The sequence below is a fragment of the Eutrigla gurnardus genome (genome assembly GCF_963514095.1).
Source record: "Eutrigla gurnardus genome assembly, chromosome: 20".
Classification (NCBI taxonomy): Eukaryota; Metazoa; Chordata; class Actinopteri; order Perciformes; family Triglidae; genus Eutrigla; species Eutrigla gurnardus.
In genome coordinates, this window is record NC_139931.1 from 19,254,375 (window position 1) to 19,270,511 (window position 16,137).

The 16,137-nt window shown below is 44.2% G+C and overlaps 1 protein-coding gene across 1 annotated transcript; it reads left to right on the top strand.

Annotated features, from left to right (window-relative positions):
- Positions 1-108: 108 nt before the first annotated feature.
- On the top strand, positions 109-5,105 carry LOC311030713 (cyclin-dependent kinase 5 activator 1-like). The gene is made up of 3 exons (XM_084036651.1): positions 109-1,015; positions 2,090-2,723; positions 2,809-5,105. Exons 2-3 carry the CDS (start codon positions 2,214-2,216, stop codon positions 3,298-3,300), a joined length of 1,002 nt encoding a protein of 333 aa, XP_083892777.1. The 5' UTR covers positions 109-1,015; positions 2,090-2,213; the 3' UTR covers positions 3,301-5,105.
- Positions 5,106-16,137: the final 11,032 nt, after the last annotated feature.

Consider the following 16,137-nt stretch of genomic DNA (forward strand, 5'->3'; position numbering starts at 1 on the left):
AGTAAAACAAATTAATAATAATAATGTAAAAAAAAAGATACTGTGTCATAATTCAAGTATAGGCTATGGGGACTACTGACAGTAAAAGTGACAAACAAGTTCGGATGAACTTGATAAAACTAACAGATGATGATCGTGACGTATGAAGGTGCCAAACTAGTAAAATAAGTTTAAAAGGAGACAGTCAGATATTTACGTCCTCGCTGCTCATTTAGCTCCCACGTGGGCGGGGCTCAGCCCACTCCAAGTGATTCATAAAATGGTCATCTTCAGCATCCTCCTCCTCCTCCTTCTCCTCCGCATCCACAGCAGCGGCTGCTTCACACATCTGTCGGCAGCTTCAGCACCTCGGACAGCGGCCTCTCCGATAGGCTGAACCCCCTCCGAGGCCGAGCGGTGGCGGCGGCAGCCAATGAGAAGGCTCCGTTTCTTTCCCACATCCAACCCGAATAACTGCAGATGCCCGCATCTCTCCCTCTATCTATCTGGCAGCTTTACCTCGCTGAGGGTTTAATCCGCAGGCTATTTTGGGGAAACGTAGTGGCCATTTTTTTGCTTCTTCTTCTCCGTCTTTGTGTTGACGTGGTGGACATGTTGCCGTCCAGGCAGCGAGCATCTTAGCGGGACGCTGGTTGAAGCCGCGTCGCTTCTCGATGGGAAGACGTCTTCCTGCTCGCTGCGAGCGACGGCGTGAAGCACGTTTCGCATTCGCTTCCCATCGACGAGCGAAGGGTTTTCTAGAAGAGAAGATTTGAAGAAACAAAACAAAACAACAAAAAAAGGCAGCAGCCCAGCGGGAGTCCGACCTGTCGCTCTAAAGGGGGGCAGGGGGGATTTATATAACCAGGGACCGGACCGTTTTCACGCCCTGGACCCCGCACAGCTCGTGTCGGCGGTGTGGAAACCGAGCGCGACGGATGGGAACCGTTCTCACATTTTGACCGCATTTGCTGAGCAGCAAGGGGGGTCAAGGTGTGATCCATGGACCTCACCGGGAGAGACGATTAACGCCAAGGTAGGAAACCTAAAAGCTTGCACACGGCAACATTTGTATTTATTTATTTCAGCTTTGCAATGAATAAAACATAACAACCATGTAAAACAATATAGACATGTCCACTAAACGCACAGGTGTGTGGCCGCTCGGTTCTCCATGTTTAGATGATTCGTGTGGCTCCAAAGTGGATCATGCACACATGTAACCCATCACATTCAATACGTTTAGATTGCGGATGTATGGGGGTGCAGGCCATCAGCTGATGTGTTGAGCTGTTTGCAGGGCTTCCATTTTGGAGCTAAGATGGATGCTTGCGCACATTTCTTTCTCGTGCAGCCTCCGTCTCGGTACTTATATAATCCTGATGGGCTCTAGAGCGGCTGCAGGCTGGATCCGCTTCATGCATGATAACAGCAACAGCGTCGAAACGCATATTTCAGGCTGGATTGGAAAATCAAATCCATGGTCGCTCAGGTCCTTTCTGCTGTGCGGATTTTCTTTGACGAGGACATAAACAGCAGACTCCTACATGTGACCACTGTTGAGCCTGATGATGCTGCTGTCATCTGTGTTACTGAAATGCCATCAATTTATTGTCAAAACATTTGGTCAGTCAATTTGGGAGATGGATTTAAAAAACAGTTGATTTAACGTTTGATCACAGGGACATGGTCTAATATTTTTGTGAAATTGAATCGCTTGCTTTTTGAGGAGCTTGTCAATTAAATTCCTTATCTTCTGAGGAAGACCGTGCATTCACAGTGTGAATGTTCATTCTTGGCCTTCAAAATAGTAGCGAGACATAAAAAACAACAACCCGTTTAGTTGCCATGGTAGCTGTGGCACAGTCCATGAAACATGCAAACTCAATCTGTTGAGGAGGACAATGAGATGCACCAAAAACCTCATGAAAGCGAGTAAGTGGACCTTGAGTAAACCAAATAAAATATTTACCCTGAGCTAACTTAATCTTAAAAATCTGGTTATTATTTATGGGGTTCTTCTTGTTGAATGTTGCATTTTTGCATTGTTTACCAAATGTAACATCACTAATGGAAAACATCACCGCTCCTTCCTGTTCTTCCCTCGCAGGTTAAACTTCCTCCAGAAGTGAGACACTTTCTCAAACGTCCTTGTCCAGACCAATCAAAGAGCTTTCCCCCCACTGCTCAGCCCTCCACCCTTTCTCCATCCCACTGGTAACCCTGCAGCCATCATGGGTACGGTGCTGTCCCTGTCTCCCAGCTACCGCAAGGCAGTGCTGTTTGAGGACGGCCCGGCCACGGTAGGCCACTACACCGCCGTCCAGAACAGCAAGAATGCCAAGGACGCAGCCGCAGCGGCCGGGAAGTCCCTCAAACGCCCCTCCATCATCAGTGTGTTGCCATGGAAACGCATTGTGGCTGTATCAGCGAAGAGGAAGGGCTCCAAGAAGTTGCAGGCGGAAGGCGGGGACGGTGGGAAAGGGAGCTCTCCGGATGGCCATGCCTTGGCCACGGCGAACTCGGCCTCCAACAGCCTGAAACTGAAGAAGTCTCAGTCGTGTGCTAACCTCGCATCTTATTCTTCAAGCCAGGACCCCTCGGCCACTACCACCACTACCTCCTCTCACCTGCCCATCTCCAAGACCTTGGCTAACGTAGCTACCGTTGCCGCCAAAAAGAATTCCCTCACCGGGATCCAGCCGTCGACTGCAACCGGCACGCCAAAACGTGTCATTGTCCAGGTAACTGTTTCTTATCTGGCCTCTTCCACCAATCCTCCCCCAATCCCCTTTCTTACCTTCCCTTTCTTCTCTCTCTCCAACTCAGGCCTCCACCAGCGAGCTGATGCGCAGCCTGGGTGAGTTCCTGTGTCGTCGGTGCTACAGACTGAAGCGTCTATCCCCCACCGATCCGGTGCTGTGGCTGCGCAGCGTCGACCGCTCCCTCCTCCTACAGGGCTGGCAGGATCAGGGCTTCATCACTCCGGCCAATGTGGTCTTCCTCTACATGTTGTGCCGTGATGTGGTCTCCTCCGAGGTGGCCTCCGAGCGCGAGCTGCAGGCCTCGCTGCTCACCTGCCTCTACCTGTCCTACTCCTACATGGGCAACGAGATCTCCTACCCGCTGAAGCCCTTCCTGGTTGAGGCAGAGAAGGAAGCCTTCTGGGACCGCTGCCTGGAGATCATCAACCGCATGAGCGGCAAGATGCTCCAGATCAACACCGACCCACACTACTTCACCCAGGTGTTTGCTGACCTGAAGAACGAGAGCAAGAAAGAGGAGGAGAAGACCAAACTCCTCATAGGCCTTGACCGATAAGACGGAGCTGGGAGAGGGAAGGGAAGGCAGAAAGATGGATGGAGTTAATAGGTTGAGGACGTTAATGTAATGGAGCGTAGTGACACCTTGGAGCTGTTGTCTGGCGTCTCTACTAGTTGATCATTAACCAAATTTCCTGTTTGTAAACCAGAACAAAGAACTTGTGGGATTGAACACGTTTAAATTATTTGCATTGGGTAATGAACAGTAGCGGACAATGGCAGCGACTGATCTGTGTCTCGCCTGAAGCCAACCCTCCACTTTCACCACAACAAACGCAGATCAAATCAGGGTTTCTGCTCGGTGAGGCCACAACACAGTCCGCCACATTATTGGTCACGATTGGATCGGATTAGATTCTATCGGCTGACAGGCTACTTGTTGATATCTATCTCTCAGCTCAGGATGAGACAATAACAAGCTTAGAGGCAGAGATATGATCATTAGACAGGCGTTTTCTCAAATGCATGGCCATCAGGGTCGCTGACGTGACATTAACAAGCTGAGAGAAAGAGATATCTATTATTTGCGTGTCTTGCCTCGGGCTCAGAGACATGCATCAGTCCGACTTGAACCTTGTTTCCGCAAGATGAGAAATGCAATCTGACATAACATTTTTTCTGTATTTTGATGAAAACAAATGAGCGTAGAAACACCAGACAACACCGCTTCACTAATTAAGGGTGAATACTATAAATACAAAGATACAGTATCTTGATACGGTGATATTGTTTGATAGCATCCAGGCATATATAGAGAAATGTCCCAGTGATGGTAAATTCAAGAACCACCTTGCATGAGGTCACTTCATATGTCCTTGCACATGACCGCCTGCTTATTGCCAACTCCACTTTACCTTATTCCTATCGTCCTGCCGTCGCTTATTGCACTCTCCAACAGCATTCAATAATGATCTAGAGCCAACCACAACCCAACTACTCCGCAAACTTGCCAGACTGTGAAATTGAAGTCGCTATTCGGCGTAATTGTACTGTAGTGGATGATTTCATCTGCGTCTTATCTAAAATACCAAATCTGCTATGAATTGGAGGGATCAGTTATTTATTTGGAAGGGTGTGAAATGCTAATACATTCGGCCCAGATTAATAATCATGAAACAAACCCTTCTGGTAGATGTTTACATTTGCAAAAAAAGATATGGGGAAAATGCAATACTGACCTCTCCATGGCATATTTTACATGTGGAGTGATATCATTCATTCCTGTTCCTCCCCTCGCACTTTCTCCTGCAGTCCATATTGGTGCTGTCCCGAGTGACCACAGGGAAATATTTGAATGAAAGAAAGAAAGAAAGAAAGAAAGAAAGAAAGAAAGAAAGAAAGAAAGAAAGAAAGAAAGAAAGGAAGATTTCTGTCTCTAAATCCCTGCGCTCATCTTGTATGCTTCATACTGTGTGAAAGATTGGTGGAGCTGGACAACGTAATCAGAGAGTAGATCATGTGATCTGTCTCAACCAATAGCCACACACGTTGAAAGACTCTGATTCCAGGTGTGTGTGAGAGCAGACGCTGCAAGTGTCGACGTGACTTCTCTTCCAAAACAACGCTTTGATGTTGCCGTCGCCACTCAGCTCGAGGGCCTCCCTCTGCTGTTTGAAGTCCTCCTCCTCCACCCAGGACCCTCCACAGCAACCCGGACAACACAACACAGATTCTCTCTCTCTGTCCACCTTCTCCAGTCCCGTTTGAACCAGTCCTGATCGGTCCTGATCGGTCCCGATTGGTTCTAATCAGTCCTGATCGTCCTGATTGGCCCTGATCGTCTTGATCGGTCCTGATTGGTCCTGATCGTCCTGATCGGTCCTGATCGTTCCTGATTGGTCCGTCCGGTGCGGCCCAGTCCATGTTGTCCTATACTTAGAGACTCTATGGTCTGCTGGCTCGGTGGCTTAGTTATTCACAGAGCTATTTGACATGCATGTGTGCTTCTATAGGTTTCCTAGCATGCTGCTTTGTGTTGGCACATTGCACCTCATGTTCCAGAAGAGACTGAGCGGTCACACGCTGAACTGCTGAAGGTAGACTCGGTGATGTGACGACCAGGAGACCCGCCAAGGACTCTGTAATGAAGGAAACGTGTGAGAGGGTCTTTACTTGTGCTGCACATGCTAAAGGCAAGTCCAAGCATCGACCCTCCGTCAGGACTTCAGCTGCTCTTGGGTCCGTGGTGGTCAAGGGCCTAAAAGGAGCCCCTCCCATATTAAGTGGTTGATATTAAATGATAGCATAGGAAGGTAAAACCAAGTGTCATTCAGATTGAGTCAGAATTTAAAGTCGAGCTGAATCTACATTTCCAGAGTGTGTATCTTCCGTACGGTGACGTATTTCTGTGAAACAGGATAGGAGGCGGGACATCACGTTGGGAGGATTTTGATTTAATCGTTGAAAGGATTAGCTCACGACCTTCTTACGCTCTGTGCCGCTAAAAGTTACAGATTGATCATGATGGAGGTCGTCATGTTATTGTTGGTACTAGCTGACGTACACAGGCATCGTATTTGTTTTTTCCAGAAAGAGAAATACAGTATTGAGTCAAGAATTTTATTTTATTCTGCATATATTGCCAAATAGGTGCACAGTATGACCTGTGTTGTGATCTAAAAGGGTTAAAAAGACATTTTTCATCTCAGCTCAACTTTTAGGGGTTTCTACAGCAATTCTGTTTTGCAGCTTAATAAAGTTGGGGGATCAAAAAAGCAGCAGCACTTTCAGCCTAGTATATGGATTTCCCATAATACATCTTTTTCCAAACCCAACACTTTGAGTTTGTAACATAGGATTTCAGTAAACCTAATCTAAGCCTCAAGCCCAAACTGAGATGACCTTGGCGTCGTCTGGACGTTTTTTCCCGAAGCGACTGGAGAAATCATACAACTGAACTCCATGTAACCGCGTGCCTCCAGAGATTCCTTGCCTTGTTGGCGTCACATCACTGAGTCTTACTGGAAGCCAATAAACTGTGTTCGACCTTGGAAAAGCTCTGCCTCCTCAAACAGGGCAGAGATCTTGTGCCATATCATTCTAAAGACTTATTATTTCATTCAAGAAAAACCCACAAAAAAGAACGAAATACGAGCCAACGCCAAGTCTATGACTGCTGAACAAGAAAGACTATGAAGGAATACTTTGTTTTTTTTCTCAGTGTTGCTACGTCATGTATCAGAGAACTTTGACCAGAAAAGGAGGACTTGTTTAGTTTATGTGCCACTTTGCAAAATTGGAGTCATCCACAGTGAGTGACTTTATAAATGATGACAAATTATATTTGGCCAGCACTCTGATTGGATAGAAACCCTGAAAAGAAAGATTTCCAAAGCTTGTGAACAAAACAGAATGCCTGTTTCCAGACTGGGTGCAGCTGACCTTTGAACTGCGGTTGCGTTCTGTGTGCAGATGATAACCGACTGGGCTGCAGCAGGTACCACGCTGTAAAAAATAATGTAGCCTAAATGCAGAGTCAGACCTCATGAGACAAATATGCACACGAAGAATGAACAAGCTCGTTTACATGTCCTTCCTCAACAGTTCACAAGTAGCATTCCTATGACGACTGTTGAAGAATCATCTTATTTCTTAACTTGTTGTACTTAAAGATCCGAACCGCAAGTCGGAGGCTTGCTGGGAGTTCTGTAAGGAAGTTGGTTCAAAGAAGTGATGTTGGATCCTTGCGCTAAATCTTGAGGTTGAATTGACCGTTCACTAAACCCTCCCACCTTTACTGCTGCCACACAGTGTAGAATGTTTACGACAATAGAGGGGACAGATTTGTGGGGGAATTAAACTGTAGCTCCTCAATTTCAGACAGAAAGAAGTGTTTGCCGGCTGCTACCCTAAAAAGACAACTGTCGCTGGCAGACTTTATCCACTGTGGATCGCTAACTAAGCTAAGGTTAGACCAATAACTTGGTTAAAAATTATGTTTTCGGATCACTCTTTATTGTTTCCCACCAACTCTATTTAATTTGACATAAAAGGGCTCTTAAATAACGCTGTCCGATCCCGGGATCCATGCAGAAGAAAATGAAAGGCATTGGTATTGTTGCAGTGTAGGTTGTCCCAAAACTATAACATTGTTGAGGGAAAATGTAGGATCGGACTGTTTTCTGTTTCACGTTTAAGGAGTGTAAACTACACCTTCACTCTCTCTTGGAGCTCAAAGACACCATCTCCTCTTAAAAAGGGATTTAGCGAACGGTCAATTGCACCACTTCTATTCAAATTGGACACCCATACGTGCAAAACACACACCCCCACTCACACTCAGAGTATATATATAGTTTTTTTTATTAATCTATGTCATGTGGATGTCAGGTGACAGATTTTGACACAAAGGAGAGGCGATGTATTTCTATGTGAAACAAAAGAATTGATGAGCAAAAACATCCCGTTGAGATTTTTCACTATTTTTGCTGGCTCCGGTCCTTCCAGCTGTGCGGGGACAATAAAAAAAAAGAAGAAGAAGAGACGAATGAGCAGGCGAGGACAGGAGACGTGTCCTCTGAATGAAGCTTTTTCTTGAATGACAGAGAGGAGTAAGGGTAGACATCACCCCTCCTATACGCCTCTCGTCATCGATCAACTCATCGACTATGTGCCATATTTTATCTTGCAACACGTACAAGACAAAAAACGATCGTGTAACATATGAAGCTTATGATAATGATGATGAAGTTATTATGGTTTTCCTTCCTTTTCATTTGTGAATCATGTTGTGTAAAGAAGAATCTGTTGAACAAACGTCAAGGCTACTAGTGTTACTAGAGTGCTGATGCTGCAGTCTGTTACTATGTGGATGTATGAATATGTATGTGAGAAATAAGAATACTTTGATCAACTGTTACAGGTACTTTATATAAAAAAAACCTTTACAACCAAGGTGTTGTTTTTTGTTGTTCAGGGACAGTTCCTAGCCTGACCACTGCGAGGCAGCACTGAGTTGTTGAATACATCGAGCTGCATTGAGGCTGAAGAGGATGAAGAGGTATGTGGGGGTTCTTGAAGGTTCCCATCGGGGCAGATGACCCATAATAGGTGTGTTGCTTTCTGACTCTCTAGCACTCAAGTGGGTGTAGTGTTGACGGATGGTATGACGCCCCAACGGAGGCATTAAGGGCCGACGCAAGTCTACCTGTTATTACCAAGTGGGGACATCGACTTCAGCCCTCACAAACCTGCCTGTATGAAATGATCTTTCATAGATGCCTTACTATAATCATAAATGTGGCTGCTAGAGCTGAAATGGTCACAGCGACACAACATCTCAGATTATGACAGCAACGAGGATAGAAGATTAACAAGCTATCCCCAAATCCAATAACTGAGACTCGTTTAGAAAGAGCATATGAGAGAGCAGAATGAGTAATACTTCATGTGTATATGTGTTAGGATGATGTTTTTGACTTCCTGTTTTATTTTGTAGTCTCTTTCAACACATCATGTGTTGTTTGTTTACTTCCTGTTTTCGTTTCCCTGGGTTTCACATGTGTGTGATTAGTCTCGTTAGCCCTCCCTTTCCTTCATCTGCCTGTAGGTTTTGTTTCTAGCTCCTATTTTGATCCCCGTTTCAGTTTCATGGCCTCCTTTAGTTTTTTATTTATATATGTTTACGCTGGTTCATCTGAATAAAGGAGAAACAGCAGAATGACAACAATAAAAAAGACACAACATGTGACACAACTTTCAACAACTGGACTTTGGTCTCGAAGACATTTTCATCAAACAGCTCTTGAATGTTTGACACAGTTTAGGACTAAAAGATGTCAAGTGACACAAATGAGGCACTGATACGTTATTTTTCGACTCGACTGACCGATGGTGCAACTTGATCACTCAGTTACTTATGTTTCTGGATGGGTAGCGTGCCAGGACCGTGGGTGTTGGGGGTTACAAGGGGCTAAATACTTTTCCAATGAAAAGGCATCGTTACGGCAGGACAGGAAGACTTTATTTTTTACTTAACTTACAGGTCAGGTTCAACAACGAGAGCACGCGGAACCAACATCATAACTGCACATTAATATAATAAAATAATGCAAAGGGTAACAACATAAAATAATTAAAATAATAAACACATAATAATCTACATGGTTACACTTACTTACTCAGCCACAGAGCCACTTATAGGACTGGCCCTCTACGGTCCAGACAAAACAGGTCACGGCATTGTATCTTGAAAAAGGAATAAAAACTGATGTCAAATAAAGTCATGAAAAAGTCTTGGTTGAACACTTAATTATGTTGAAGGTCTAATATCGTCTGTCAAAAAAGTAATTTAGAAGCCATAGTGCAGTGTGTCATTAAATTCATAGTATAGTCAAAAAGGTGAAAGTATACCTTCTTTGGGGAAAAGCCTTTAAAATGTTCAAATGCTTGAATTAGTATTCATCATTCAAAGCACTAATAATGTATTGAGCATGAAGAAAACAACATTCTTGTTATGGTCTTTTCTTGGACACCCAGATGTTTCTGGGGTTAACAGGGGAGTCCAGAAGCCTGAGCTGGTTCGGGTTTCTGTGGACCGACTCCGTGGAGTTTATGGTTGTTATGGAGGACAGGAAGTAGAAACGTTATTTCATGACGAGGCAGAAGATGCTTGATGTCCTGTCACAGTGTCCTGAACGAGTAATGACGAAACAATACAAGAAAATGAACATACATTTGATAAATATGAAAAAAAAATGCTCTGTCTCTTTCGGACATGCTCATGCACACGCACGCACGCACGCACGCGCGTCAGAAGGCTAATCGTCATGGAAACCGAACTACGACCCGTCCGAGCAGGTATAAAAGCGCTGTCCACCATCTGGAGTTCTCTTTTTGCCCTTGGACTACACACGGATTGGAAAGACTGAGAGAGTTGACCCAAACTGTGAGAAGATTCAAAGCGCTTGAGAAAAACCAACGAAAACACATCTTGTCGGAAAACCAGTCGTAGAGGATCGTCAACGAGCTACTGTTTGGAAGAAGAGACCGGCGACGACGACGATGGCCCAGTGGGATCCATGGATCCTGGAGGATCCCCTGGGCCTTGTTTTGGACCTGGACCTTGATGGTAAGACAACGTTTCTATTTATTTTAGTGTTATACTTGTTGATTCATAGCCTAAGAACCTTAAACATCGCCCCAAGTCCAGAAATCAGTGAAACTATCGGAGTTTGAAGGCGAACAGTTCATTTGGTGAAAGCAGACACTCACTGGACGGTTCTCCGTGTAAAATGATTCTTTGTGGGACAGAATGTCTTAAATATGGTGGGAGAACCGTGGAGGGTTTAGTTGAAGTGTGGTGTTTCCAAAACACTGTTTTGGTTTGAGGGCGTCAACACTTCCACATCTTACATAGAGATTCGTGAAAAAAGATGCCGCCGGGGTCATATTTCATAAAATGCCCATAAAGTATTATTATTAGTTGAGCGCCATGGAAACGGGGGCCGAACGTCACGACGTCAGGACGCGGCGTACAGGTGCAGTGGAGCCGGGCTCGATCCGACCCGGAGTGTCTTTGTTGGGATGTTGAAGCTGCACTTCTTCTCCAAACATCTGCTCTTCTTCACCACATTCACTCCGGGTTGAACACGAGACAGCCATAGTTGGGATATAGATATGCTGTCTTCTTGGTAATTAAACAGGATTATTGCTTTGTTTAAATCAATGAAAAATCATACTCATACTCTGAATTTTCTTCCCCCTCAGTTGGTGCCAACGACGTCATCGGCCGTCCTGCACGAGGTGGTGGTGAGTATGGACTTGTGGATGAGGTAGGTCAGGCTGGGGGTGTTTTTGGAGACTTCTCTGAAGATGAGGACAGCGAGCAGGCGGACGTTCAGGATGAAGGATGGACGAGCGAAGATTCTGGCTACGGCTTCATGTTTGAGGATTCTTATGAAGAGGATGAAGAGGAAGAAGATGACTTCAGACCTCAGCAGTTCACTCCTCTTGGCTTCTGGCAGGGATTTCGCCTTCCCTCTTGTCCTTCCTCCCTCCCTTCTGGTGTGAGCCGTCCAGAAGAAGATCCATCCTTGGTTCCTCAGAGACCAGAAGAGTCCGCTCCCTCAACCTCAGGCTGCAGCTCGTCCACAAAGAGAAGCAGGGAAGATGACGGAGAGGTAAGTGTGAAGAGGCAGAGGATCTCCGAGGACAGCGATGAAGAGGAAGATGACGACTTCAGACCTCAGCAGTTCCCTCCTCTCAGCTTCTGGCAGGGATTTTATGAAGAGATGTTTCCCAGTCACCTTCCCTCTTGTCCTTCCGTCTCCCTCCCTTCTGGTGTGAGCCGTCCTGAAGAAGATCCATCCTTGGTTCCTCAGAGACCAGAAGAGGAAGATGCCGACTTCAGACCTCAGCAGGACCTCGGCCGTCCTGCACGAGGTGGTGGTGAGTATGAACTTGTGGATGAGGTAGGTCAGGTTGGGGTTGTTTCTGGAGACTTCTCTGAAGATAGGAACAGCGAGCAGGAGGACGGTCAGGGTGTAGGCTACAACTTCATGTTTCTTTATGTTGATTCTGATGAAGAGGAGGTAGTTCTGATAGCTCCAGCAGCGTGATTGGGAGGAACAGCCTCCCTGATCTAAATCCCAGTGGTCGTTTGTTTATGTATTGTGTTATTATTGTATGTGTTTAAATTGTAGATGGCGATAAGATAAAGGTAAGTTAACATTTAATTACAGCAGTAACACGAGTCTCCTGAAAGTGTAATTTACAAGTGATTCAAATATTGTTTGTTTTACTCACTCTGTGTCTTTTTATTCTTTGAAGTTAGGTGTTGGTGGCTGTTCCTGACAGAGGTCTCCCAGTCTCTTTAATTAGGTATTGATGGCAGCAGCAGACCTTCAGGATTACACACACTGCACCAGCCTCCCAACAAGAAGAGACCATGTGGAAGACCTAGACTCAGCTTCCAGGACCAGATGGGAAGGATGGAGGACTACTGGACCAGATGAGAAGGATGGAGGACTACAGGACCAGATGAGAAGGATGGACGACCCCAGGACCAGATGAGAAGGATGGAGGACTACAGGACCAGATGAGAAGGATGGAGGACTACAGGACCAGATGAGAAGGATGGAGGACCACAGGACCAGATGAGAAGGATGGAGGACTACAGGACCAGATGAGAAGGATGGAGGACTACAGGACCAGATGAGAAGGATGGAGGACTACAGGACCAGATGAGAAGGATGGAGGACTACAGGACCAGATGAGAAGGATGGAGGACTACAGGACCAGATGAGAAGGATGGGGGACTACAGGACCAGTGGGCTGAGTGAGTAATCTCCTACAGAGACTAATGTAATCCCCTAAAACTACAGTACCAGTAATGACATGAAGTTAACTTTACATCAGTGGATTATATTTATTATAGGAGCCTTCTAGAATAGTATTCCATTGTTCATAATATAATTTCATAATTAGTGGCCATATTCAACTCTAGCTAGCAACCATGTAAATGTTGTCTAGTTGAGTTCATGGGTTTTCATCTCTGGTGGTTCTGGTTCATAGGTCAGGACTCCTCTATGGTTTTGGCTCTCCTGGGCAGCTGAGAATGGACGTCAACCAACACATCAACCGATGAAGACCCAGCACCACAGCAGACCCTGAACTGCTCCCCTACCTTAGTGAGCCCGAGACCCAGTGTGTGCCATTCCAACCTCCCTGCCCCTCCACCCATCCCCCGACACCACCCGCCTCACCCACCAGCCAAAGGGTGAGACGGCTCCCGAGCAGCACAGAGGACGTTTTTGTTGTTTTTGTTGTTTTTGTTGTTTTTGTGAAGCTCTTCTCACACACACACACACACACACACACACACACACGCACGCACGCACACACACACACACACGCACACACACACACACACACACACACACACACACACACACACACACACACACACACGCACGCACGCACGCACGCACACACACACACACACACGCACACACGCACGCACGCACGCACGCACGCACGCACGCACGCACGCACACACACACACACACACACACACACACACACACACGCACGCACACACACACACACAGGAAGCTATTTAAGATTATTTCTATTTTATAGAATTATTATTTACTTTCTAGTAGATATCTGTCTGTGTAAATCTGTATATCATGTCAATCTGTTCAGTATTGCTTTGTTTTGTGTCAACATATATTTTTGTACATCTACTCTGTGTGCCTGTTATTGCCGTCGGGGACAAATAAAACTTTTTTAATTTAATTGAACAAACTCTTTGCATCTGTGCTCAGAAATGAAGAAGGAAATGTGAAAAAGTAATTTTATTGCAGGACAACAAAGTCGTGATATAGTATGTTGAAACAAGTCTTATAAGAGTCACGACATATTATTCCATTAAAAAGTGATATTAAGGTATGTCAAATAAATTCATAAAGTCATCGTATTGTGTCTAAAGAAAGTTAAAGTATAGAATTTTGAAATAATTCATGAAGAATATTATAGTCACATCATAATATATAAAAAAAAAAGGTCATACACGTTCTCTGTCAAATAATTCATGGTAAAGTAGGTTAAAAAGTCAGAGTAGAGTTGGTAAAAAAAATAGTCAAATAAAAATGGAAGAGTTGGTATAAAAACAGTCCAAAGAAGCCACAGTGTTGTTTCTACAAAACATTTAAAAAGTGATGGTCTGTCAAAAGAGTGATCGTATATAAACTAGAACCAGGCAAGCCTAGTAAAGCCAGACCAGCACACATACCAGTGGAGATATGTGTGGATGAATTAGGATTACTGTACACAACTATGTGTGTATCGTGTGTCTAACACAGCAGCCGGAGTCAGTTTTTGAATATGCAAGGTCTTTCAAAGCCTAAGTCTGTGATCAAATGTAATGTGGTTTGTTTGCCGAATAGCCCACTAGATGGCGGTATTGGTGCTCAGATGGCCTGTTGAAGTTGAACTATCATTAGCCGTTTAATTTGATGTGATATGTTCGCCATATAGCCCACTAGATGGCAGTATTAGTGCACAGAGGGCAACCTGTTGCATTTGAAGCTTTGATGTAAACTGTTAAGATCAGTAAATGGCAACACTTTAGTGCGACCAATGGCTTCTTTAATGTATACATTTGTTGTTTAAATGTGCTTCATAAATAATAGTCTTCAATACAGCATGATGTTCATTTGGTAAATGAAGGTTCCATTTAGAGTCAAATAGACAACAGGTATAGGGCGAGGCTGCTGTCTGATCTCTGAACACATTCCATGTCCAACAGATATCATACAGGGTAGGATTTGTTCAATAAGGTGTCATCAAATCATCAGCTATGTCGCCACAGACATGGGGATACTATTTCTGGGCAAAGCAGCAAGTACAAGGACTTTCATTAGTGGTTCATATGATCAATCACCATTGTTGGTGTTGTTTGGAACTTAAAAGACCATTAAATAGATGGAAATGTTACGGCCTGCCACTTGGTGGATGGTACTCTGTTTTTAATCTGGAAAAGGAACAGTGAACAGTGTGAAAACTGTGGGGTTAAAGAACATGCTGAACATGTCATATTGCACTGCATGTATGAGGTGGAAAGACGGCTAATCCCAGAGAAGGTAGTGTGGGAGTGGAATCTGATGGGGACACTGGGAACAGAAGGAGAAGGAGGGGAGATCAGAATCACCAGAAAGGCACTTTTACAATCTTTAAAAAACACAGGGTTGGTGAATAGAATATAAGAACACTGTAAAATGAAGTGATGTTACACACAGGATTTCCAGGAAATGAAAAAGTGGATAAGCTAGCAAAGGAGGCAATCAGTACAGATATGCAGAAATTAATATTAAACTGTGAGTGGCAACATTACTAGGATGATGCAACAAAAGGGAGACACTTACATGCAATACAAAATAAAGCAGGAGGAGTGAGAAACAGTGGAGCAAAGTCATTTTTAGTAGATTAAGAATTGGTCACAGCAAACTAAACAGTAGACTTTTTATGATAGGAAAACATGCAACTGGGCACTGCAGTCAGTGTGAAGAGAAGGAGACAGTGGAGCATGTCCTGAGTTCATGCAGGAAGTAAGGGAGAGAAGGCTCATGTTTACTGGGTTACGGACGCTAGGACAAGTGGAAAGCAGGATCAAAGATGTGCTCTATATGACATAATATTATTATGATTACCATAATTATCAATTCATCTAATAATAACAACAATGAAAGTAATAACAATCATAATAATAATAACATGATACATGTTTTGAATATATATCATTATTAATACAATAGAATTGACAATATTCATACTACCTTTGTCATCCGTTCTAATAATAGTAACAATAATGATGATGATAATAACAAAAACAGCAATAACAATAATATAATAATAATGAATATGATAATATTAGGTGGATCATCTTGATAAATGGAGTCCAGCATATGTGAAATTAGTCTATTTGATTGTTTTTAAGCACAAAGACAAATAAGGAAAATAAAGAACTATGTAGAATGTAAATTGTTTACATAATGCTATAATATAGAGAGAGACTAGAGGTAATAATAGAAATAAGAGAATAAGGAATGAGACTTTTAAGAAATATTTCAAATATGTGCATCAAACACATGCGATATATGACCACAGTGACAATAACCGAATAACATTTTGAATTCTTTGTTTTAATCAGAAACTGATTGTGAGGTAGAATGGTGATGGGGAGGCAGCGCTGGGGTCACGGTGCTGGATGTGTTCAAGGTCAGACCTGGTGGGCGGCGCTGAGCTCATCCTTCTCATTGTGTCCATGTCTATCGTCCTGTGCGTGTTTTGCTCACTGCTCCCGTTACGACTTGACATGCCACGTGGTGTTTCT